At 36.5% G+C, this 24211-nt stretch overlaps 1 protein-coding gene across 1 annotated transcript in view; it reads left to right on the forward strand.

The window, feature by feature from the left end:
* Positions 1–24211, forward strand: part of PREX2 (phosphatidylinositol-3,4,5-trisphosphate dependent Rac exchange factor 2) — a 277450-nt gene that overhangs the window by 80370 nt on the left and 172869 nt on the right. The window contains exons 5-7 of the mRNA XM_058528828.1: positions 3558–3659; positions 6870–7031; positions 19731–19864. Of these exons, the coding sequence (XP_058384811.1) occupies positions 3558–3659; positions 6870–7031; positions 19731–19864 (398 nt within the window). The remainder of the gene's footprint in view (positions 1–3557; positions 3660–6869; positions 7032–19730; positions 19865–24211) is intronic.

Genomic DNA, 24211 nt, shown 5'->3' on the forward strand with positions numbered 1-24211 from the left:
CCCTATTTTACACCAGTTTGAAAAATTAACTTGAAATGGATTCAAGACTTAAGTGTAAGACCTGAAGCCATGAAACTCCTAGAAGTAAACATAGGAAAGAAGCTCCTTGACGTTGGTCTTGGTAATGATTTTTTGGAAATCACACCTAAAGCACAAGCAACAAAAACAAAAATAAACAAGTGGGACTACATCAAACTAAAAAGCTTCTGCACAGCAAGGGAAATCATCAACAAAATGAAAATGCAGCCTACAGAATGGGAAAAAATATTTGCAAACCATGTATCTCGTAAGGGGTTAATATCCAAAATATATATAAAGAACTAATATAATTCAGTAGCAAAAAAACAGACAATCCTATTAAAAAATGGGGAAAGGACCTGAAGAGATGTTTTTCCACAGAAGATATAAGAATGACCAACAGGTACATGAGAAAGTGCTCGACATCAGTAGTCATTAAGGAAATGCAATACATTTAAATGCAATTAAAACCACAATAAGATATCACCTAACACCTGTTAGAGTGGCTATCTTCACAAAGACAACAGATAACAAATTCTGGCTTGAATGTGGAGAAAAGGGAACCCTTGTGCACTGTTGGTGGGATTGTAAATTGGGATAGCCACCTTGGAAAACAGTATGGAGCTTCCTCAAAAAATTGAAAATAGACTACCATATGGTCCAGAAATTCCACTTCTGGGAATATATCCAAAGGAAACGAAAACACTAACTTGAAAAGATAAATGCACCCCCATGTTCATTGCAGCATTGTTTACAATAGCCAAGACATAGAAACAACCTAAGTGTCCATCGATGGATGAATGGATAAAGAAGTTGTGGGTTGTATATATATGCAGTGGAATGTTATTCAGCCATAAAAAACGAGGAAATGCTACCATTTGTAACAACATGGATGGACCTTGAAGGCTTTATGATAAGTGAAATAAGTCAGACAAAGCAAGACAAATACTGTATGATCTCACTTATATGTGGAATCTAATAAAACAAAACAAAACAAAACAACCCCTGCCAAACCCATAGTAAAAGAGATCAGATTTGTGGTTACCAGGGTCAGGGGCAGGAGGAGGGAGAACTGGAGGAAGGAGGTCAAAAGATACTTCCAGCTATAAGATGAATAAGTACTAGGGATGTAATGTGCAACATGATGGCTATGGTTGCTGTGTGATATATAGGCAAGTTGTTACGTGTGTGGATCCTAAGAGTTCTCATTACAAAAAGAAATTTTTTTTCTTTTTCTTTTATCTATATGAGATGATTGGAGTTTAACTAAACCTATTGTGCTAATGACTTCACAATATATGTAAATCAAACCATCATGCTGTACACCCTAAACTTATACAGTGATGTATATCAATTATTTCTCAAAACTGGAAAAAATAAAAAACAAAAACCATCATCCATAATATATACTTGGTAAAGTGGTAAAGTGTAATGGAAAATAAAATACCTTTCTTTCCTCAGACTAATAGAGGACTTCAATTTTATAGCCATTCCTCAGCGTAGCTGTTCATGATGGGAAATTATCTATGCATATCTCCATGCTTTTAGCATAAAATATATCTGGCAATAAATGGAATATGTATACTATTTTTTATGCAGAAGGCAGAGGGCCTGAAATCCGGATCCAGAGTCATAATAGTAAATAAAGGGTAATTGTTGGATTTAAAAAAAAAAAAAAGAAAAAAGAATGCTAGTTTTTAGATGACCCTACAGCATAGTTTGGTAGTAAGAACGTGGCTTTTATAGGTCTTGTCCTGGCACTAAATGGCCACTAAGTATCTGGATAACTTTAGGAAATTCATTATATCTCTGGTGTCATTTTCTTTATACATAAAATGGGGATAATAACAATCATCCTTTGAAAAACATAAGAATTTACAGATTTGGGGTGATGGTATTATTATTTGGGTACTTGGATATGCTGTCACCTCCGTAAGTTTTCATGATCAGTGAAATCTCTGGGAACTTATTTAGGAAACATTCTTTATGTATACATATGGAGAGAGCTGGCTCTCATAAACCAGTTTAAAGGGGCAGTCAACCTCTGCCGTTGTGAGGAGAGTTCACGCTCTGTACAGTACTAATAGACAAGAAAATAAAAGTGAGTTAGACAGTCATGAGTTCCTTTGGGGCACTTCAGCCCAGAGCTAGGTAAAGGGGGTGGCCACGTTTATTAGGGGTGCTAACTGATACGGGGACACTGAAACATCACTAGAAATATGAGATGTGGATAGTTGTGTTTCAGAGGATTCCTCTGGGGGAAATACCATACAGAATTGGAAAGAATATTTTGATAACCTGATTGCAATAGGAGATGAAATCCCCAGAGAGCATGCTTGAGTCAGAACACTTATTTGCTGTTCTGCCTTCTAAGGGTCTGAGTGAAGTTAAATTCATGGCTTTGGTTTTGCTGACTTGGATGTACAAATTGGAGCTGAAGCTGAGTTGCTCGGACTGTGGGGAGTTGTTCTGCTACTATCAGTCTTCCTTTTGCATCGTTTCCTGCTCAGTACTTGGTCTCTCCTCTCAGTGAATATGGGAGATTTGTTTTAAATAGTGGTGTGAAAGGTGCTACATTATCAATTGATGTTTGAGGGGCGCTTTTCGCCCTTCGTTAAATATTTAATAACTGCGTCTTCTATGCCAGTCACTCTGATAGGCGCTGCAGAAACAAAGTGTTGGCACCGGTTTAGAATCTGTTTTTCTTTTTTTTTTTTTCATGCTACTTAAACCACAAAACAAAGACCAGGTGCTTAAGAGGATCCAGGCTTTATTTATCAGAGTCAGTTTTCTCTAGACCATCGCTTTCTGGTCAATGGAAGCTGCTTCTATTTCATCTCCCTCTGATGGCTGATTTTGAGATTTCTCCAGTCATCTTGCCTCTGTGGAGATCATATCTGACCTCCTTCTCTGAGACTGGCTGACCGGTGTCATTGGTGAGATATTATAGCTAAAGGTGACTTAGAGATCACTTGGTTAAAACATGCCCTTTTTGCAGATAGGAAAACTAGATTCTGAAATCAGTCCTAGCTGCATCGCTAGTTAGTGGCAGAGCATGGGTTAGAACCCAGTTGTCTTTAGGCCTGCTCCTCTACAACACAATGCTACCTCCCTTTATAAGCAGGATCCATCTGTGTATCTATGTATGTATGTATGAATGTATGTATGTATCTGTCTATTATTTATGCATCCTTCAATACATCCATCGATTCATCCATCCATCTATCCATTCATTCATCCCTCTGTCTCTGTATTTCTATTTTTTTCTTCCAACTTCATACTCAGGAGAAATATGTGAATTAATTTTCAAGATACAGATTCAAAACATATTTTTGTTTCTATAACTAATATGAAAGGTGAAAGTATTTCTCTTTCTCTCCTGCAAATGTTATTTGTGACTGAATGTGCTCTTCTCAGAGAAAGAAGCTATATAGAGACATATGCTTTCACAAGTTTTCAGCAGAAGATTTTATGGTACAAGAAAGTTTTATAACTTCAGGTTTAAAAAATTTAATTAATTATGTTTATTTCCACCCCAGAACTGCATGCTACTTGGAGGACGGAAGAACACAGATGTTCCCCTGGAGGGATATTTAGTAACACCAATACAAAGAATATGCAAGTACCCTCTCCTATTGAAGGTATTTTATATTTTTACTTCATTGTAGCATCTTCCTTGTGATCTTATAAAAATTATAAATTTTATAATAAAAATTATAAAAATTTTCTTTTATAGCCTGACATTCTAAAGAAAGGACAGATCATAGTTATTGGAAAAAATGAGTATTTTGTCACTAATTTATATATGGTGTAGGAAACAAATCTTTTGAGAGAAGAGACTTTCAGTGCTCTTTGTAGAAAACATACTTGTTTGAGTTTCGTTTAGAATAAATGTGTTAGTTTCAAGATGGGCCCAATTAAGTACGTTATGACCAGTTTATATAGCACTTTATCTACAGGGTTCTTTATCTTAAGTAAATCTGCTGTTGGTATATTTTTTGATTTCCCCTAACATTGGTAACTTCTCGATGCTAATGAAGTTGAGGTCAAAGTTACATAATTTCAGAGCTTGGTTTTTCAATCTTTATTACAGGAAATGGTGTGGATCACATGGGACAATAAATAATAGAATGTGGAATGACATTGCTAAGAAAATACCACCTCTGGAAAATAGAAAATGCCCCATTAATAGTCATAGATCAATTGCTTCATTGTAGTGACCAAAATTTTTATTATGAAAAACGTATTTTAATTTTCTAATTACTGCCTGTACCTCAAGGATCTGTGCATAGATTAGAATAACAATTCTGGAAACTAGATTTTTTGGAACTATAAAATCAGGATAGGCAATTGAGCACATGAGCTTTGAGTTCAAATCCTAAGTATACTGTTTACTAGCTGCATGACTGAACATATAACCTAACCTCTTAAAGCCTTGGGTTTTCATTTGTGAAACAGAAATGACGATGATGATGATGAAATTATAGCATGTACCTAGAGGAATGTGTATGTGTATGTATATGTACTATATCCGTGTGTATGCATGTGTGTGTATACATATAAATGCATATATATAAAGGATTAAATTAATAATTAATTGAGCTATTTTATACAAATCATTTAGCAGAGTACATACTCCGTAAAGATTAGCCATTATTACTCACATATATTTGATTCTGATTTATTTTAATATATTGTTTACTACTTGGTATCTAAATTAAAAAAAATACTCAGGAGTGGACATATGGACATATTACCTGGTGTTCTCATTGATTTACTTTTTGAGAAATAAATGTTATGAATTTGAACTAAAAGTACATTTTTTACTACACTTTTGTCAGTTGCATAAATTGGGTTTCTGTGTAAAATTTCTTTGAAAAGGATTTCTTATTAAAAAGCAAGTTGAAGTTGCCTGGTTAAGTCATAGAGAGAAGCTAACGCAGGGATCTTGGGTTCTTCAGCACTTTGGCACAGTCTTCAGAGGGGAGGGAGGATTGGTGCAAATGTGACTCCTGCCTGTCTGAGAGTCCCTTCAGACCTCCGACTTGGTGACTCAGATTTGCATGTGTACTCATCACCGCAGCTATTCCTGGTCCTGATTGTGGAATCCCAGGAATTTGTTTAAGAGTCAGAGGGATAGTGATATTAAGAGAAATGCATCATGCCAACATGATTGTTCTAAATCACTCATTTCCAGATAAGGATGACCTCAGGTGTTTGAGCTGACCTCTCACAAGATAGGATCATGGACACATCCTTGCTTAGGAAGAAAGAGGTCGATTCAGAGCACCTTCAAGCAGTGCAGACACGACATCTTTTTCCTTTTTTGGAAGATTATCTTCACAAAGAAACATGAAAAATTATTTACTTGGGTAGTACATATGTTGGTGTTGATATTTTTCTTTGTTGAACTATTAGCTGAAAAATTGTGCTGGTATTCTCTTTGATTTTGGATAGTTTTATTTATTCATAGAAAAACATTAGGGGATTAGGCTGTGTGTTAAAGAAAAGATACGTTGGTCTAATTTGTGGAAATTGAAATTATTGGGTTGGCCAATCAGCACAGGGTTCATAGACAGAAGATTATTACTAGTCATTTCTCTCACTATTTTACATTATCTAAATTCATGCCTGAACTCCACAGACACCTATTGGGCACAATTCCATAGTGCCCCAAATCATGGCCTGCAGAGTGACTTGACTACTTCACATCATTTACAATTATTTCTACACTTTAGAATTTCTGGAGAAGCCTGCATATCTCTTTGACGGATTTGTGATCCAGCATAACTTTGTAAACCTTGTCTTGGGAGTGGTGTAACGTGTCTTCTTTTGGTGCTAGCTCTGTAGAACAGTGTGAATACATAGAATGCAGAGTCAAAGTTTATGGCAGAATTTTCAACAATAACAGGCCTCAAGAGAGTATAACAACTGCATATTTTCCCACTGTATGTTAAGAATTAAGAAAATTCTTTTAAAGACTTGCCTCAGGATTTCTGTAATTGTGTTAGTTACATGACGATGGTGACTGTAGTAAAGAAACAAATGACTAATTAAAAAACAATGTGGTCGCAACTGTCTAGACAGTGGGTGAAGATGTTTAATTTTGTGCTTCTAAACAACTAACAAGACCTTTTAATATATTGAAAAGATTAAAGATTGCGCTAGTTCTGATATTCTGAATGGAAAAAACATAAATAAAAAGCCAAAAAATCTCCCCAAAAAACAAAAAGAAAGCTATTGAGGGGTGTATGACAGTTCATTCATTGCAGAGAATGAACTTGAGTTATTGGTAAAAAGAGCATAAATTACTCCTTTAATGATGAAGTATTGTAGAATTTATAGATTTTTTTCTAGAGTATAAGACATTATTTAAAAATTTGGCTTTCTTTATGACATATTTTTATAGTTGCTCAAAAAATTATTAGAAAATAAGACATTTAAATTATTTTTGAAATTATGGGACATATTCATTTAAAGATTTACTGTTCTGTTAAAGACTCTAGGAAAATGAAATTGACAAAAAAATAACCTACTGGAGCAAAAGTCAAACTTATAAAAAATTACATGCTACAGGTAAGATATTTGATAATTTGAAAGGAGAAATCTAATTTAATGTTTAAAAACAGTGTGGTTTGGAGGGAAAAATAAAAGTGACTGCAAAATGTGTATGGAGTCACACTGCTTCTTCATTGATTCAGCTTTTCGTTTTGATCTTAATCTGGAGTTTGTGATGTCCCAACTGAAAGAGGCTCTCACAATCTCTGCAGTTTTCATTTCCTGGTCAGTCTGAACCTGCTGTACCAGAAAGCGGAAGATCAAAGGGCGATTTGTTTTTTGTGTATAAACAGGAGTTGCTGAAGCGGACTCCAAGGAAACACAGTGACTACGCAGCAGTGATGGAAGCCCTCCAAGCCATGAAAGCCGTCTGTTCCAACATAAACGAGGCCAAGAGACAGATGGAGAAGTTAGAAGTTTTAGAGGAATGGCAGTCACACATTGAAGGCTGGGAGGTACATTCACTGTCCTCAACCACGGAGCTTAAAAGAGTTTTGTTATGTCTCATGCTATGTGTACAATTATTGGCATTGTATGGAACCATCAATGGTCATTTTCCTAGATAATGCTAGAGGGCTATAACCGTTTCTGAAAGGTGATGTCATTATTATTTTGAAATATCTTTAAAGTGGCAGTTAATTGACTTAACCTCAACCTGAAACCTTTCTGGTAGAGCCAGTCCATACTGTATGGGTTATACGCTTTGATATTTCCGTATTTGTGCATCATGATTATCTTTTTTCCTGTCTTAACTTTGGTCAGTAAGTACACAGCCTGAATCCTGGAGAGAATCAAGAAGAGGAGTAAGGCTCCAGACATGTGCTGTGATATTATTTTTAGACTCTAAATTGGGTGTTTGATGATGAATTTCCTTTTAAGCCCACTTAATCTCTCTAAATTTGAATTTCTTCATTTCTCAGATGAAGAAGCTGGCTAGGATGTGTTTTTTAAGATCCATTCAAGATGAAACATTTTATGGTTTCATGATTCATTAAAGAAAGATTTTAAAAAACGACAAAAAAGCAAATGAAGAGTGATATTCGGAATCTGTAATATGTTTTCAGCTATGCTAACTTTAAATCTCAGTTATTTCCTGGGGTTGAAGCCCTGTATTACTTTAGCACTATATAAAGAATAAACTACAATTCTGTCTTTAAATTGCCTCAATTTAGATGCGCATGAGCTTTCAACTAGGATAATTTTTTACTGTTATAAAGTAAGCAATTAAGATAATTATTTTAAAGTGTAAAGAAGATTTAAACCGTTTCCAACCAAGTACTGTATCACGCAGATCCAAGTGGATTGCTTTTATCTTTAGGGCTTTATAATTGACTGATTTGTTTTTTATCTTCGGTATTTTGGTTTCCATTTAGATCTGAAATTATATGCACTCAGATTTGCAAAGAAACCTCAAACATTGACCTCAGGGAATTCTCCTATTTGTCCACCCTTTGCCATGAATCTTTTAAAATGCTAACTGGGATCTGTTTTAGCTTCCTCCTCATCTATATTCTTCCATTTCAAGTGTCCAGGGTGACCTCCTATTTCAGCATGAATGCTACTTGTTTCAATCAATTTAAATGGTTGTGTGTTTTACAGTTGATTCATGATGATAATTCCTTTCCCAGGGAGCAGTTGTCCTGCTGGGATGAGAAAAATGGACTGAAGTTTGCTTTTGTCACTCAAGCATTGGAGAAAAACCGAACTTGCTTTAAATTGCAGGATTTGTCAGTGACATCTGCCAGGCCTTTTACCAAAACAAAAACTTCACAGACTCTTTTTGGTGCTCTAGGGAAATGGAATTTGTCATAATTTTGTTTGCTACTCGTATATATCCTAAAAATTGAGTCTACTGCAGAAATGAGAAATTCCTTTAAAAGTGTTGAAATTTCTTGCACTGTACACACCAGTTACTCAAAGGAAGAATGTATGTGGGCCGTACTACATCATCTGTAACCCATGGCGAGGGGTGCCTCGACTCCCCAGCCTTAATGCATTTACAACACTTGGAGTGCAAGAGAAACATAGAGCATCAAGACAGAGGAAACTGGCTGGAGGAAATCAGATATGACTACAGTTCCAGCAGGCACAGGGGAGATAAATGAATGTTGGGTTCCGAAAGAGTGCCAACACAAATTCTATTTGAGTAGATTTTGAAAATGATTGCAAAAGACATAGACATACTGTGATTTGGAAGTTTTGGGACTTTGAGAGAATGCATCTTGGAGCAAGGCCCAGCCAATTGGTTGGCAACTTGTGATAAGAACCTAATTCTCCGTCTCAGGCCACCACCTTAGAGAGAGGAGGGAAGGTGTTCTAGTACTCAAGCCTGGTCCTTTCTGGGAAGTTTAGGAGAAACTGCTACCTAATAGGACTTCAAAGGTTCACAAGACAGAAAGACACAGTCATACAGGATGAATTCAAGCCCTGGAAGGGAGTGGGAATGGTTAAAGAGCTTTCTTTGAATTGCTAACAGGGATTATTGCTCAGCTCACAGACAGTTTTGTGTATGTTTAGAGTGGCTCTTGTGGGGTTAGGACAGGGCCAAGGACAGATATTGGGTGGCGTGACAGTTACAGAACATACAATTCTTTAGAGAGTTTTTGAGGTTAGGAGTCTTGAGCTAATGTTGGGAAATAGCTCCCTGTCTAGCTCCTTCCACGAGCTCCTGCAGACATTTTAGGACCACCTTAGAGATGACTCTCTTGCTCCAGTAACTAAAATTCTCTTAAATGGGCTGTGAGTCTGATAATACCATGTATTTGCATTATTTCCACTTTAGGTGGGTTATTATTTCTAGTAAATCATTTAATTATCCAAGGTCTTATTTCCCCATTAATAAAATGAAGGCTTTTTGTGGTAAAATCTCTCAAGTAACTTGCCCGTCTAGTATTTTGTGCTACTAAATTATCATTACATTCCTTTATGTTGAATTTATGTAAACAAGCTATTGAAATTTATTGTTCCCAAATCATATGACATAGTGAAAAAAGCATGGCTTTTTGAGAAGATTTGGTTTCTAGTCCAGACTCTAACTCTTAGTTTGGGGATAATGCATCAAACCTCTCCTATGTATGGTGTGGGTTATTGCAAGGGTCAAATGAAATAAGCAAAAGTGCTTTGAATACTGTAAAATGCCGTGCAAATGAGAGGTAGTATTTTAAAGTTTTGGTTCAGCGGTTAGATTTTACCCTTGAGAAATTCCCCTCCTTTGTCTCATTTATGTACCTATGTATAACCTAAGCGTTATATTGCTTCAGGTTATATGGTTCCATGCAACAGAAACGAAAAGAAAAATTAATTTAAAAGATATTGAGTAGCTAACAGAATCAATAGAAAAGCTACATTATCGGACTCGAAAGGGTGTGTAGGCAGCTGAAGCAGTTTGGCAGTCTCATCAGTGCCCTAGCTAGGATGGATAGGCTCTAATAGTTTTTTCCATCCTTATATCACTCAACTCAAGATTCAAGATCAAAATCCAAGATTCCACTAATCTTGATGGATAAATTTGCTTATGAGAGGGCAGAAGTCCTTGATTGCCAATCATCCCATTTTCTTTTGGGAAAGTGCTGATCCTCCATTGTTTGCTATCTTGGTGAGTCTCATAACAGTTTGCTAAAGTGTTATAATCCCCATCACACAGATTTTAAAAATGAGGGTTATATAATTTACCCAAGTTCTTACAACAACAGATGGCAGAGCTTAATTTGAAAGTAGGCTGATTGATTCTAAAGCTTATATTCCTTGTTACTATGCAATTTTATACCTACTCAGATAAGAATTTAGCAGATTCTTTAGATTAAGTTGGTTTTCCTTCTTGCTCTATAAAAGTAAGTTGATTATAGAAATTGCGTTTTTGTCAGCATTTACTTAGTGACTGCCACCACAAAAGATCTGTAGTTTGTTTTAGTTGTTCATATTTGAAGTTCTGCCTTTTATTAGTATAATTTATTACATCTCAGTCGTATGTCTTGTCCAACATTCAAAACATTCCACAAGATATTCTACTGAAGGTAATTGTAGGGTAGTGATCAGTGTGCTTGGAAAGAAAGTTTATTAGCTGTTTAGTCACAGTCACTGATTCATTTTTTAGAACAGGACCATTCTCAATCTTAGTCTGCTTTTTGGTTGATTGATAGTATTGTAATGATAACTGTATTCTTTGTAGTCGTACTGAACTATGTTGACAAAGGAGTATCAATAAACATTCTGTCATTTAGTAATTCAGTGTTAGGTCCTTGATAGACTTGTTTGGAATTGATCTCTCAAATCTGGAAAAAAAATTACAATAAAAGATGAGGGGGAATTATTAATAAATGAAGGTGTTGGAAAAATAAGATTCAAGATAATTATTGTGTTTTAGGAAGTAAAAAGAAACAGAATAGAAATTTGACATCTCTTGATTATCTTTTTACCTGCAGAAATACAATGCTACAAAACCATTTTTAAATCACCTCTTGTTGGGGGCCGGCCCCGTGGCTTGGTGGTTAAGTGCTCACGCTCCGCTGCTGGTGGCCTGGGTTCGGATCCCGGGCCCGCACCGACGCACCGCTTGTCCGGCCATGCTGAGGCCGCGTCCCACACACAGCAACTAGAAGGATGTGCAACTATGACATACAACTATCTACTGGGGCTTTGGGGAATTAAAAAAAAGGAGGAGGATTGGCGATAGATGTTAGCTCAGAGTTGGTCTTCCTCAGCAAAAAAAAAAAAAGAAAAAAAATCATCTCTTGTTGTTTTTGAAATTTGCTACTTTCATTTAATTGAGTTTGTGTCTGAGAGTGTACTGACTTCAAGACATGTTATCTTCTTATTCATAAGTGTGAGTCTTCCAGAGGTTGTGATGAGACCTGTTTCTTTTTGTCTTCTCTACATGGTGATTTGGTGAATACAAATTTGTCTACTACCTTGAGGTAGAATTGATTTATAGATGGCCCTTGTTCTTTAAGGATAAGTGGTTCCGGAAAAAGATCATTGACAGTGAATTTACTTAAAAAGGGGACCAAAATTTTGTAGTAAGTGGGAGGGGGGAAATTTGATTGGGATTTTATCTTGGTAAAATGCAAATTTATATTATTAATTTGTTTTATCTAATATCTAACAGAATTTAGGTTATAATTTCAGTTAATAATTTGAATCACAAAAAGAGTGAATCAAATGCTGAGTGCTTTTTTGGGAGGAGCATACATTTTATGACAAAACTATGTGATAAAACAATGTGAGATTCTTCATTTCACATTTGACTTTCATAGTATTTTATAAAGATTTTTTTGAAAGAATATTCAAATACTTCATTAATTTTCTCAAGAGACCCTTTTGATATTGAAACTATTCTCTTATGAAACACCCATTTAGTTGTCATTCTTGTCAATTTTCTTTTCTTCCACTGTAAATGGGTCTAGCTCTGTTAGATCCTCATCTGTCAATGCATTGTGGTATCTGAGTGGGGAAGTTTCAAGGCCTCATGTCATCTTTCATCTTTTCCGAGATTGTGGTTTCTCTCTGCAGTCAGTTTGTGTTTTTATGCTATTGACATTCAGCATTTAGTTGACAAGATGAATGAGATAGACTCTGGTGTTAAGCAGGGAGAGCTGATGATGGGGTCAGATAATTAGTGAATAGTTTCATATTACAATGATTTTTGCCACCTCATAGCTGCAAAGAATCAGTAATGACCCCTTATGTGACTTATATTAAGAGAACTTGTTAATATAAAAAAGATTTACCCTTTCGAACAATCCAGATATGGTTTAGCAATATTATTTTTATTGGGTTTATTGAGAGAAGGGGATTTGTTCTGTTATTGCAGTTCTTCATAAATCATGATTCTAGTATTTGAAGAGGCATTGGAAATTAAAGAAGCCATAAAATAAATATATTCACTTCTGATTGTCTTTTTTGGCTATTGTCATTTTCTGAAAGCATACTTTGGCACCTAACTAATGTTCACTTATGAAATTTATCATGCTTCCACATTAAATTCTGTAATGGTGCTTTGAAATTTAATAGTTTTCATGTATGCTGATCATATAATTGGCAGCTGATTATATACCAAATTGTAGTTTCAAAAATTGTTTAACTTCTTAACAAATTAGATTCTGAATTGTTATTATTTTCTTGCTGGATCTGGTAACACGAGGCACACACAAGAAGAGCAGCTCTTGGTGAGGAGTGTTGCCAAATGGGCTGCCTCTGGGTCCCATTCTTTGTGGACTGAAGTCATTGTTTGTTCCATCCATTCAGACTGACCTCTCAACCATATTGGAAAGTGATATTTAAATGCTGTCCTTCATAAATTTGACAGAGAAAATGACTGGAGAATGATTGAAACCTGAAACCGCAGCATGGAATGAACTATATCATTAATTAAAAACATACATGATTATAAACACACAGAGCCACCTCTGATATTCATCACAGTTAATTCATGCCAACTCTCATTTTGTTAACGTTCTATTATTGCAGTGATCACACTGCATTTAATTCTGTGTTTATGTATCTTGTTTCCTCCACTAATGTATGTGTTTCTTGGGAGCAGGGGTCGTGTCTCAAGCTATGGGTCCCCAGTATCTAGGACAGTGTCTGATACATAGAGGGTTGAATGGTAATTAAATGCAGATATAATTATATTGTAGTCATGTATTAATTGTCAGTGGCTTCTCACTATTTTTTGATCCTTTTGGCTCTTTTAGTTAATGGCAGTGATTCTGGCCTGGTTCTGTTTATAGTTCAAGCTTTGTTTCATTATTCTGCTACTTTGATGTTCTCTAATCCTCTTTAGCATTCTATTCTGGTTTATGGTCCACAAATGTACCCTACGAGATTTTTCAATTCCTTGTGTTAAAATTGGACACCCTGCAGTCGTTTGAAATTCAGTTTTTATCAAGTATTTCTACAGTACCGTTTCTGTTTCTTTTGTCTAATGGACACATATGGGTGGGCTTCCTTCAGTGTGTTTCACCCTTTGTGCTGCTGGGGCGGTGGTGATGAAGGTGGAGTAAGATAGGTTTGCACAGCTAGGGATTAGAAAGAGAGAAATTTGGGGAATGAGAGGGACCTGGATGAGTATGTCTCCTACCACTGATCACAGTTATTTATTTATTTTTACTTCTTACCTTGAATTATCAGTCAACGTTCCTTTCCTGACCTAATAAAAGCAATCAGGATTAAAACTATCCATGTAACTTCCTAGCTGGAGTTTTGCTATATTTCATTCTGCATATGTAATTCATTGCAAGCAGTCTCTGATTTTACATGATAAATGTAGCTTCCTAAAGGAAAACGCACAATAAAAAAAGATAAATAATCTAGATGATAAAAGTACATTATTTTGGTTAGTTTCTAAGGAATTGCTAGAAGACAGTAAGACTCTGAATCATATGGGTAAAAATGTTATTTAGAAATATCTGCATTAAATATGTACTTATACATATTACATTGTATGTAATGGCTTTAGGGCAGCTCAAAATTAATGATTTACCCAAAGCCCTCTTATTTTTTGAAAATAATTCTTTCACACCTTACCTCTCAAGTGTTGGTTTATGACTCTATGATATGTCACTACTCGGTTACAGTAGCGTGTTTTCATGGTCATAGTTTTTTCACAGTCCAATAATCTGCTGCCTCTGATATCTACATAGTGACCCATGAAATAGCCTACAAAGCTGATTTAATTAAATTGACACCTTTTTTTTTTTTTTTTCTGAAAGTTTAGGAGTAGAGAGGCCAACTTGCTAGAGATTTATACCAGGAGAAAATGTTTAACGCATTGCCTGGCATGTTGTAGAAATGTTAAAAACCTGACCTGAGTATTCATCTAGAGCAAAGTGTTTATTATCTGTGGTTGTTCATGACTAAATGTGTATTTGCCAAAGAATAGATATCTAGATTTAAAAATTAGCATCGATTTTCAAAATGATAAAGTACTAACCAGGAAAAGTAAAATTATTCAGATTTAAATAAATATTCAGTGATGATGAACTATACCGTGGGTGTGACTGTGACCATGTAACATGAGTTAAACACCTCTTCTGCCCTGGGCACTGGGAAGCAGCTGGGACTTCCTTAGGCAGAGACGTGTACTCACCTTTCTCTCCATGTTAGCAAGGTTGCTGTACTGGGAACTGGAGCACCTGAGTTCGGGTACTTAAGCCTCCAAAGCAGTGTTGCTTAAAGTGTTGATGGAAAACCACATGCATCAGGATCTACTGGAATGGTCTGGAACCTACCCCAGATTTACTCAGTTTCAGTCTCTGAGGGTATTGCCAGGGAACCTGAAAGTTTTTTTTTTTTTTTTGTGAGGAAGATCAGCCCTGAGCTAATATCCATACTAATCCTCCTCTTTTTGCTGAGGAAGACCAGCTCTGAGCTAATATCTATTGCCAATCCTCCTCCTTGTTTTTCCCTTTTTCTCCCCAAAGCCCCAGTAGATAGTTGTATGTCATAGTTGCACATCCTTCTAGTTGCTGTATGTGGGACGCGGCCTCAGCATGGCTAGAGAAGCAGTGTGTGGGTGCACGCCTGGGATCTGAACCCGGGCCGCCAGCAGTGGAGCCTGCGCACTTAACCGCTAAGCCACAGGGCCAGCCCCTGGAAGTTTTTTTATTTTTTTTTAATTTATTTTATTTTTTTTTCCCCCAAAGCCCCAGTAGATAGTTGCATGTCATAGTTGCACAGCCTTCTAGTTGCTGTATGTGGGACGCGGTCTCAGCATGGCCGGAGAAGCGGTGCAGCGGTGCATGCCTGGGATCCGAACCCCGGGCCGCCAGCAGTGGAGCGCGCACACTTAACCACTAAGCCACGGGGCCGGCCCACCCCCCGGAAGTTTTAACAAGCCCTTCAGGTGTACCTCCAAACTCTAAAATTTGAGAACCATTGTCCTGGAGGTTTTGCTCTCTTCCAGTGATCTGCCTGGCTTGTTTTATTGCTTTCACATTTTTGATTTTCTAGCTCACTTCTCTGACATTCTCATTTTGACAGCCTTTAGTGCTCTGACGCTTACCTAGCAATCTGATGCTTGTAGCCTTATTTCAATTTCTCTTGTGAATTTTGTAGCTTGGCTTCTTAATCCCTAACCCCAGAAACTCTTCCAGCATTTCCAGGTAAACCAAAAAAAAAAATTGCACATAATTTTCAAAATATCATAAACTTCATTTATTTCAAAGATAAAGCCATGGGATTTTTTTTTTTTTTACTACAGAGAAAGGTAGATTTTATTATGTAAGTGCGGGAAAAATATGCCACAGCATTATTTAAAAACAGACATTTATTAAGTTTCTGCTTGTAGGTAGGATGGATTTGAAGTGAGAGACATATCATGATTACATGGAAAACTGTATCTACAGTTGGCCAAATTTTCTTTAGTACTTATAATATTGTACATAACTGTGATCAAAAATTCTTAATGATTATCAGCTGCCATTGTCGTGGAACTAATGCAGAGAAGAAATCATGGTAAATCAAAGGCACAAAAGATAGATGTAGTATGAAGAGAAATGCTATAAGCTATTCTTTCACAATGAGGTTTTTAGACAAATCTGTGTGATTTGACACAGATTCCTTTATGTAAATAAACAATTCTCTAGGAATTATTTAATTATTCATTGAAGATATTTCATATGATAATAGTAGATTACAATGGTAGAGGATAGTAAAGATGATACTGTGCTAATTCTTGAAGCCTGCTGTTAAATGTTAAAGCCATATTGCCTCAGTGATAGAAATGTCTCAATAGGATTTAGTATAATATAATATAAGTGATGTTATGTGTATACTATGAGATATACTTTGAAGCATACCATGAATTCTAGAAACTATGGATGGTTGGGCTTGATGTCATTACTTCATAAGCTTTCATTAATAGATAATTAAACAGATGCTTTGGGTTGCTTATGAAAAGCAGTGTTAACCTCAAAGAGGTCAAGTAATCTTATTCTGATTTTTGATCAGGAGCTAGGAGCTGATGAGAACTTACGGTAATGCCTTAAACATATCTGTATATTAGTGAGAGGTTTGAGAGTTTGCTATGATATCGGTCTGAATTAAATGAAGCAAAAAGTCAAACTATTCAAATATAGGCTAGAGGAAGAAGACTTAGGTGCTTTGTTGACTATAGGGGCACTTTGAATTAATTGTAGGATGGGATTGCCATAAATATGCTAATATAACCTTATGCTTAATTAATGTATATGTATTGTAGGGGACTGGAGAAATAATAGTATCACTATATTCTTCATTTATCAGCTCACTTCTCAATAGTTGTTTTCACTTCTGGGGGTGTTACAGATTAAGGGAGACTGACAAACTGGAGAAGGTCCAGAGAAGATCTGCCAAGATCTCCCAGGTTTCTGAAATCAAGCCAAATGATCAAGAGGCAATGAGGTTACATGGCCTGGAAGGCAGAAAGGAAACATGTTAGCAATGTTCAGATAGATATTGGTGGGCCTGTCATGATGAAGAGGGTGACCCCACTCTCAGGAGGCAAAAATAGAGTCAGTGAGTGAAAAGGGGGGTAGATTTTGTCTCTACAGTAAGGAAAATCTTCTAATAATTAGAGTGGCTAAATAAAGAAATGGACTATCTTATGAGGGAATGAACCTAATTTTACTGAATGTATTGAAGAACAAGCTGGAAGCCTTTTTTGTCAGGGTAGGAGTGGGTGTTCCCTGATGCAACAGGATGTGTCCACACTCAATAACTTGAAAGTAAGAGAAATAACATCATCTTTAATGAGTTAAACCATAAAATCAACATAAAATGAATCACACCAGAGATCAGAAAAAATGGAGTAACCTTGCAGAATCAGATTAGCTTCAAAGCTAGTAGTAATAATTGTACTAGCCTTTATTGAGTCCTTTCTATGTGCCTGGCATTGTCCTGGGAGTTTTACATATATTGTCTTATTAATTCTCACTCTGACTGTATTAGTTAAGCACTATTATCCCTTTTCTACAGTGGTTTGAAGTCGTGAACATAGCTACAGAATCAAAGCAGCCAGTCGGAAGTTTGATTTGTTAGTATTAGAAGCAGAGAAGAGAGAGAGAGCGAGAGAGAGACACACACAGAGAGACAGATAGAGAGACTGGATAGTCTTGTCCAGGTGGTAGATAGATTCTCCTTGCCCATTGCTTACAAAGTCTCCTTAAATCCAGCTCACCAGGATTCTTTCTGATTTATAATATGGCTTTCTAAATAGGTAAGCTTGCAAAGGGAGATTGTGTTGGCCATATTCATGGGACCATTGACTGTGTATGTCAGTTATTTTTATCACTGAGAATAATATATCTACTTTCTGTTTTATACGTTAGTCCCCGTGAGTTCTTCAGAGCTTGGACAGTATCTCCTGTGACTATGTAAAAGGATGGAATAAATCGCCTCTAGCCATTATAGTTGGCTCAAATTTACATTAAATTCTCCTTATATTTATTAATAAAGATAATAATCACAAACAAGTCAGGAAATGTATTGTTAGGATATCTGTTGTATAGGAATATATCTGTAAATACCTACATATTTAATCTTGGGAACTTATTAGGAAGACTGGTTAATATGCCAATTAGGATAATATTAACAGTAACCCTTTCATAATATAACAGATTATCTTCGTGCCTTGACTTTCATGGGCTATTACAAGAAATAGTCTAAGGTGAAGTATTTTGTACCTTTTGTAAAATTACTATTAATAAAACCACTTTTCATAATATTGTTTAGGTCTCTTTTGCAAGAATCAATGTGATGTTTCCTTTTTTACATTTTTAATACTATTCTATCTTAATTTTTTTCTAAGGTGTATCAACTATAAATAAATCGTTGCCACTGGAATTGGGATTTATATTCACATTTGATGACAGTTTTTGCTTAATTATCACATGAAAAAGTATATGAAATTGAGTAAATGTTTGATGGATCTCCATTTGTATGTCTACCCTTAAGATGAAAGGAAAGAAGAGAGGGAAATACCTAAAATTTAAAATGTGTTTGTAATTTAGATACTCAAATTAATACAATAACACTGTCTTAATTAACTTCCCTTTTGGAAAGTCTCTTATTATAGTTATAAGAGTTGTCATTTTAATTTAAATTTTTCTAATTGATCAGAAAAACTATATCAATTATTATTGTGGAAATATGAAATTTAAAATTAATGTTCTGAGTTTTAAATATCAAAAATAAAAACTAAAGCATTAAGTTTAAAAAGAATCAGAAATTTTTGGCTGGATTTAAAGAGACCAGACATATTTAAAACTTCTTATATTCTTGCAGAGCACATTTAGCAGATCTCTACTGAGAACTTCCTTTTTTTTGTCCAACTCAGTGCATTAGTTATGATAGTTTAGGTGTAGAAACAAATAGACTACAACATTAATAATTGCTCAAAATAGATGTTTATGCTCAGCTCACACAATAACCCAAAGCATGTATTCTGCTCAGTGGCGGCTTTGCCTCTGTTGATGATTCAGGGGCCCAGGCTCCTTCCGTCTTGTGGCTCCTCTCAAATTCCATGGTTAGCACTTGTGCTAAGAATCAGTTTTATCACTAATCATATGACATTAGTGGGCACTCAATAAAGGCTTATTTAATGAATGAGTGTGCCTATGCCAACTCTTAATAACTATGGTGAAAGGCTGTATGGAAAATTGCTCTCTTTAAGTAGATTTTTTCCTTTTATTTCTTTTTTTCCCCTCATCTCCATCCAAGGGCTGGATATATACATTGAGACCTGCTAAAAATTTAGACAATTTCATATACTTTGTCGTCTGTCCACGGAGCTCTTTTCCTATCCCAGGGAAAGAGAGGAGGAGGAAAGGGGTATTAGGGACATTAATATTATGAATCAGTTTGAAATATTCTCCTTTTTAAAGAACATAGGTAACATGTATCATATATGCTTATGTATGCATACATATATAAAATAGCTAAAAGGAGACACAGAATCTCTTAACAGCGGTTGTAGCTGCTGAAACTGACCTGAAGGAGACTGGAAGGGAAGGAGACCTACATTCAGTGTATAAATATTTGTACCATTTGAACTATTATCCTCTCCGTATATTGCATCTTAAAATAAAAACAAATATACTTTTAGGGAGAAAAAGAATTACACACAAAAGTTTCTATTAAGTAATCAAGCAGTATTATCTCCATTTTTCCTGACTTAGGGGTCCAACATTACCGACACCTGCACTGAAATGCTCATGTGTGGAGTCTTACTGAAAATTTCTTCTGGAAATATTCAAGAACGGGTGTTTTTTCTTTTTGATAATCTTTTGGTATATTGCAAGAGGAAACACAGGTAAGATGATCAACAGGTAATTATTTAGCCATCAGAATTATTTAGCCATCTCACAGGTTTAGCCTTTTTTCCTCTGTGCTCCCAGGAACTCATGATCTCATCAGTAAACTTTTACATACTCTCAGCCTATTCTCTGATGTTTCTCTTCACCTTCTTGTAAGACCTCACTGAAATGTGACTATCATTTGATGACACTGCCTCCCCAAGACCCTTCTGGAGAAGAGATGGTTTCTTGTTCCTAACTCACATTCCTCAGACCCTGTAGAAGAGATAGGTGTGTCTTCCCTGTTTCCTAAAGATGCTTCCCAACCATTCCCCCCTCTTCCTTCAAGAATTCTAGCACACGTGAAATTCGTGCCATTAGTCTTTCCTGTCCGTTAGCTTTCCTGTTTATTCCCTTTTACAGAGCACTTAGTATTTCCCTGCCACACACGAATTCAGTGATGGCTTTAGCTCTCACGTCGCTTTCTTCCCATCCCACTCCTGTCACCATTTCTGGTGTGTTCATAACTCATATGGATAATCTGTCCAGTGCTTGGACCTGAAAGCCACAGTCTCCTCACCTGCAATGGTACTCTCCTTCATTACACCTGAGCCACCTGTCCTGTGGTCACACCTTTACTTTGTCAACACTAAGTAATAAAAGTTATGAAAATTGAAATCTCGATTTTAAGTTTCCCACTGTGCTTCATTAAGCTACTCATGTCAGAGTCACCATTGACCTCTGTGTTTCCTAGTCAAGTGCTCGTTTTTCTGCTCTTTATGGTTTTACTTGTTTTCCCAGCAGCAGTTAGCTTAGTTGAGTAGTTTTTCCTTCTCAAAACACTTTCTTCTCTTTGCTTTTGTAACATCACACTCTCCTGGCTAAATATTGACCTGCTGCGGGGGTCTGCTTTGCACTCCTCTTTCCTCTTCATATTCATGGACTCTGCCCTGGTGATGTTTATTCAGTCCCGTAGATTCCTGTCTTACGCCTATGTCAGTTGTGTCCCGTGTTATAGATTCCTATATCCTGCCTATTTGACCTCTCAGTTATGATGGCTGTAAGGATTCTCAAGCATAACATGGAAGAAATTTAGAATTCTTGATTTCCCCTCCTGACACTGCTCCTTTCCTAGTTTCCCCGTCCATTGGTTTCCTTGTTTCCAAAACCTCGGAGTTAGTCTTGGTTCCCCTCTTTCCTTCAACCTCCCACATCTAATCCACTAGAAAATCTTACTGATTCTGCATTCTCTCCACATCACTCCATCTACCCTAGTCCAGTCCACCAGTATCTCCCCACTGGGTGATAGTGGTTGTCTTCAAACTAGTCCCGCCATATCCTCGTTTACTGCTCCACAATTTTTTCCCTGCAAGGAAACCACAGCATCTCTTGTGACACAAATAAGATCGTGTTACCACCTTGCTTAAGGCTATCATTGGCTTCCTAGAATAAAATCCAAACTTCTTATCCTGGTTTACAAAATTCTGCATGATCCAGTCCCTCCCTACTTCTCTGACTTCAGCACGTCCCACTTCTCCAAGCACTGCACATTTCTCCAAGCACTGCCTTCTTTTTCTCCTGTTCTTTGATTATGCCATGTGTGTGTTCCTTTCTTGGGGCCGTTGCACTGGCTGTTTCTCTTTCCCAGTGTGCTTGTCCCTCTGAGTTTTGCGTGGCTGGGTTCTTCATACCTTTGAGATCTCACTTAAATATCTCTTCCTCAGATATATCTTCCCTGACCACTCCATCCACTCCCAGCCATTCTCTATCACTATCTGGAAAGTGCTTGCTGATATTTTCTTCATAATTTATTTGTTAACTTCCTGCCACCTTTACTAGATTAGTCAGTAAGGTCCATGAGAACAGAGGTGTTGCTGCTTATTTGCTGCTATTTCCCTGGAGAGTGGAGCAGACCTGCTGTGTAATAGACACTCAAGAAATATTTGTTATATAAGTGAATAAATGAATGAATAAGTGAAACCCATGCGAGTCCTTGGTATAGCTTAGCCATCATTGGTTTAAGTAATTTTATGTATTAATGTTATTGATGTAATGATATTTGTTTTAAAGCATGGATATAATTTTTTATTTAGAAGGTACTGATTTTATAGGATGTTTTCTTGAACTCTTGGGAAAAATTTTTTGCACGTTGATTAAGCAGAATAGTAGAGTGGCATTTAATTGGGAAATTTCCTGAGCCTTTTATGTGCTGCTTCCTAACTGCATCTAGGACACGTCAGTTTCAGTGAAGTGGTACCAATAAGGTTCATTAAATTTAAAGGTAAAGCAGATCGTTGAGAGTGCAACTATATATCCCTGTGTGTAGCAATAATTTATTCATTTTAACTGCTGCATAATATTCCATTGGTTGAATGTATTACAATTTAATTAATAACAATTTATTTATTCTCCTATCAGTGGATTTTAGAATTGTTTCCAGTTTTTCTGTATTGTGAACATTCCTCTACATGTATCCTGGTGACCTTTAAAACACATAAGGAGGGAAATCATATAATCAAGATATGCAAATACTCAACATTACAATTTAGAGCAAAATGATTTTCAAACCATGAGCTTTTCAATCTCTAAACTTCAATAGAGCCATTTTCTGAAGGGAGCAAAGATCTCTCTATTTGAGCTAAGTGTTAGAATATTAATCCGACGCTACTAGAATTTCATATTGAGTATTAATATCTGCAGGCCAGGGGACTGTGCGGAGTTCACAGCAGAATCACAAAGAAAATTACTTTGGAAAATAGAACCCAATGATAAATTCATGTATATATATATGCCATGATTTTTTACCTGTGACTAAAACAGTTATCAAGGATATTAAGCTTTAAAAAATATGATTGGTTTTAAGTATGATATATAAGAAATTTTTTTTTGTGAGGGAGATCAGTCCTGAGCTAGCATCCATGCCAATCCTCCTCTTTTTACTGAGGAAGACTGTCCCTGGGCTAACATCCGTGCCCATCTTCCTCCACTTTATGTGGGAGGCCGCCACAGTGTGGCCTGACAAGCAGTACCTCGGTGCGTACCCGGGATCCGAACCCGGGCCTCCAGCAGCGGAGCGTGCACACTTAACCGCTACGCCACGGGGCCGGCCCCAAGAAATTCTTTTTTTGCAAGACACCACAATACTATTTCTTACCTAAGAGAATACGCGGTGACCTGCATTTTAGTCTGCTCTGCATTCTTCTCTATCTTTGGCCTCTGATGATGCCAACTTTCATAGCTACCTGACCTGAATCCTTAGTTTATAGCATTTATTTAGGCTTATTGACAAAGGGCATTTTGAGTTCACTTTCAAAATGAACATGGGAGTCCAGGGTGGTGAAGGTTGGGGCTGAGAGACCCCTCGTGAGATTAATCAATTTAGTTAGTTTTCTTTGGTAGTGACGAAGGACTATGAAGTTGTGATGAGGGTTTAGGACATATATGCCAGAAATATGCATGCTTTTTCAAGGAAGGAACTCAGGGTGTGTGACAGCACCTTGAGACACCTTCCTGCACCCGCCCCTTCCACTCCAGCGCAGGTATCTAACGGTAAAGGAGGAGAGGAGGGGAGCACTGAAGTTGGTGTGCATTTACATCTTCACTTTTGCTAGATGTGTCTGTATAACACAATCAATTAATGATTATTTCAGCATATTAAATTGTTAGCCAGACTTTTGTCTATGAGTCAAATTGAATAGTTCAGGTTCAACTGACATCTCTTGAGAGACTATGTATTTTTTAATCCTCCTGAATCATTTCTTATAATCTTTCCTTTTTAATTAAATTTTAAAAAACACAGTTTTTAAGATAATCCCTCCTGAGTGTTCAGTGATTCAAGTACAAACATACATAACTACCCAATTTATTATTACAAATGTTCATCTGTAAACCTGGATTTTTCACTTTATGTTATATACTTTTTAAGATTAACGGCCAATACTACACATACCATACACAAAGTTTTGAAATGTTTGGATTTTTATTTTTTATTTATTTATTTTTTTGGTGAGGAAGATTAGCCCTGAGCTAACATCTGTTGCCAATCTTCCTCTTTTTGTTTGAGGAAGATTGTCCCTGAGCTAACATCCATGCCAGTCTTCTTGTACTTTGTATATGGGACGCCACCACAGCATGGCTTGATGAGTGGTGTGTAGGTACAAACTTGGGATCTGAACCCATGAACTTCTGGCTGCCAAAGCAGAGTGTGCAAACTTAACCACTACGCCACCAGGCTGGCCCCTTGGATTGTTTTAAAAATAAATGACCTTTATGAAGGATTATAAGTGTATTAAGAGACATTCAATAAGTGTACTGTTAATCATATTATAAAAACATAGGAAAAATATATTCGGCTGGATAACAGT

The sequence above is a fragment of the Diceros bicornis genome, chromosome 33, assembly GCF_020826845.1.
Source record: "Diceros bicornis minor isolate mBicDic1 chromosome 33, mDicBic1.mat.cur, whole genome shotgun sequence".
NCBI classification, from domain to species: Eukaryota; Metazoa; Chordata; class Mammalia; order Perissodactyla; family Rhinocerotidae; genus Diceros; species Diceros bicornis.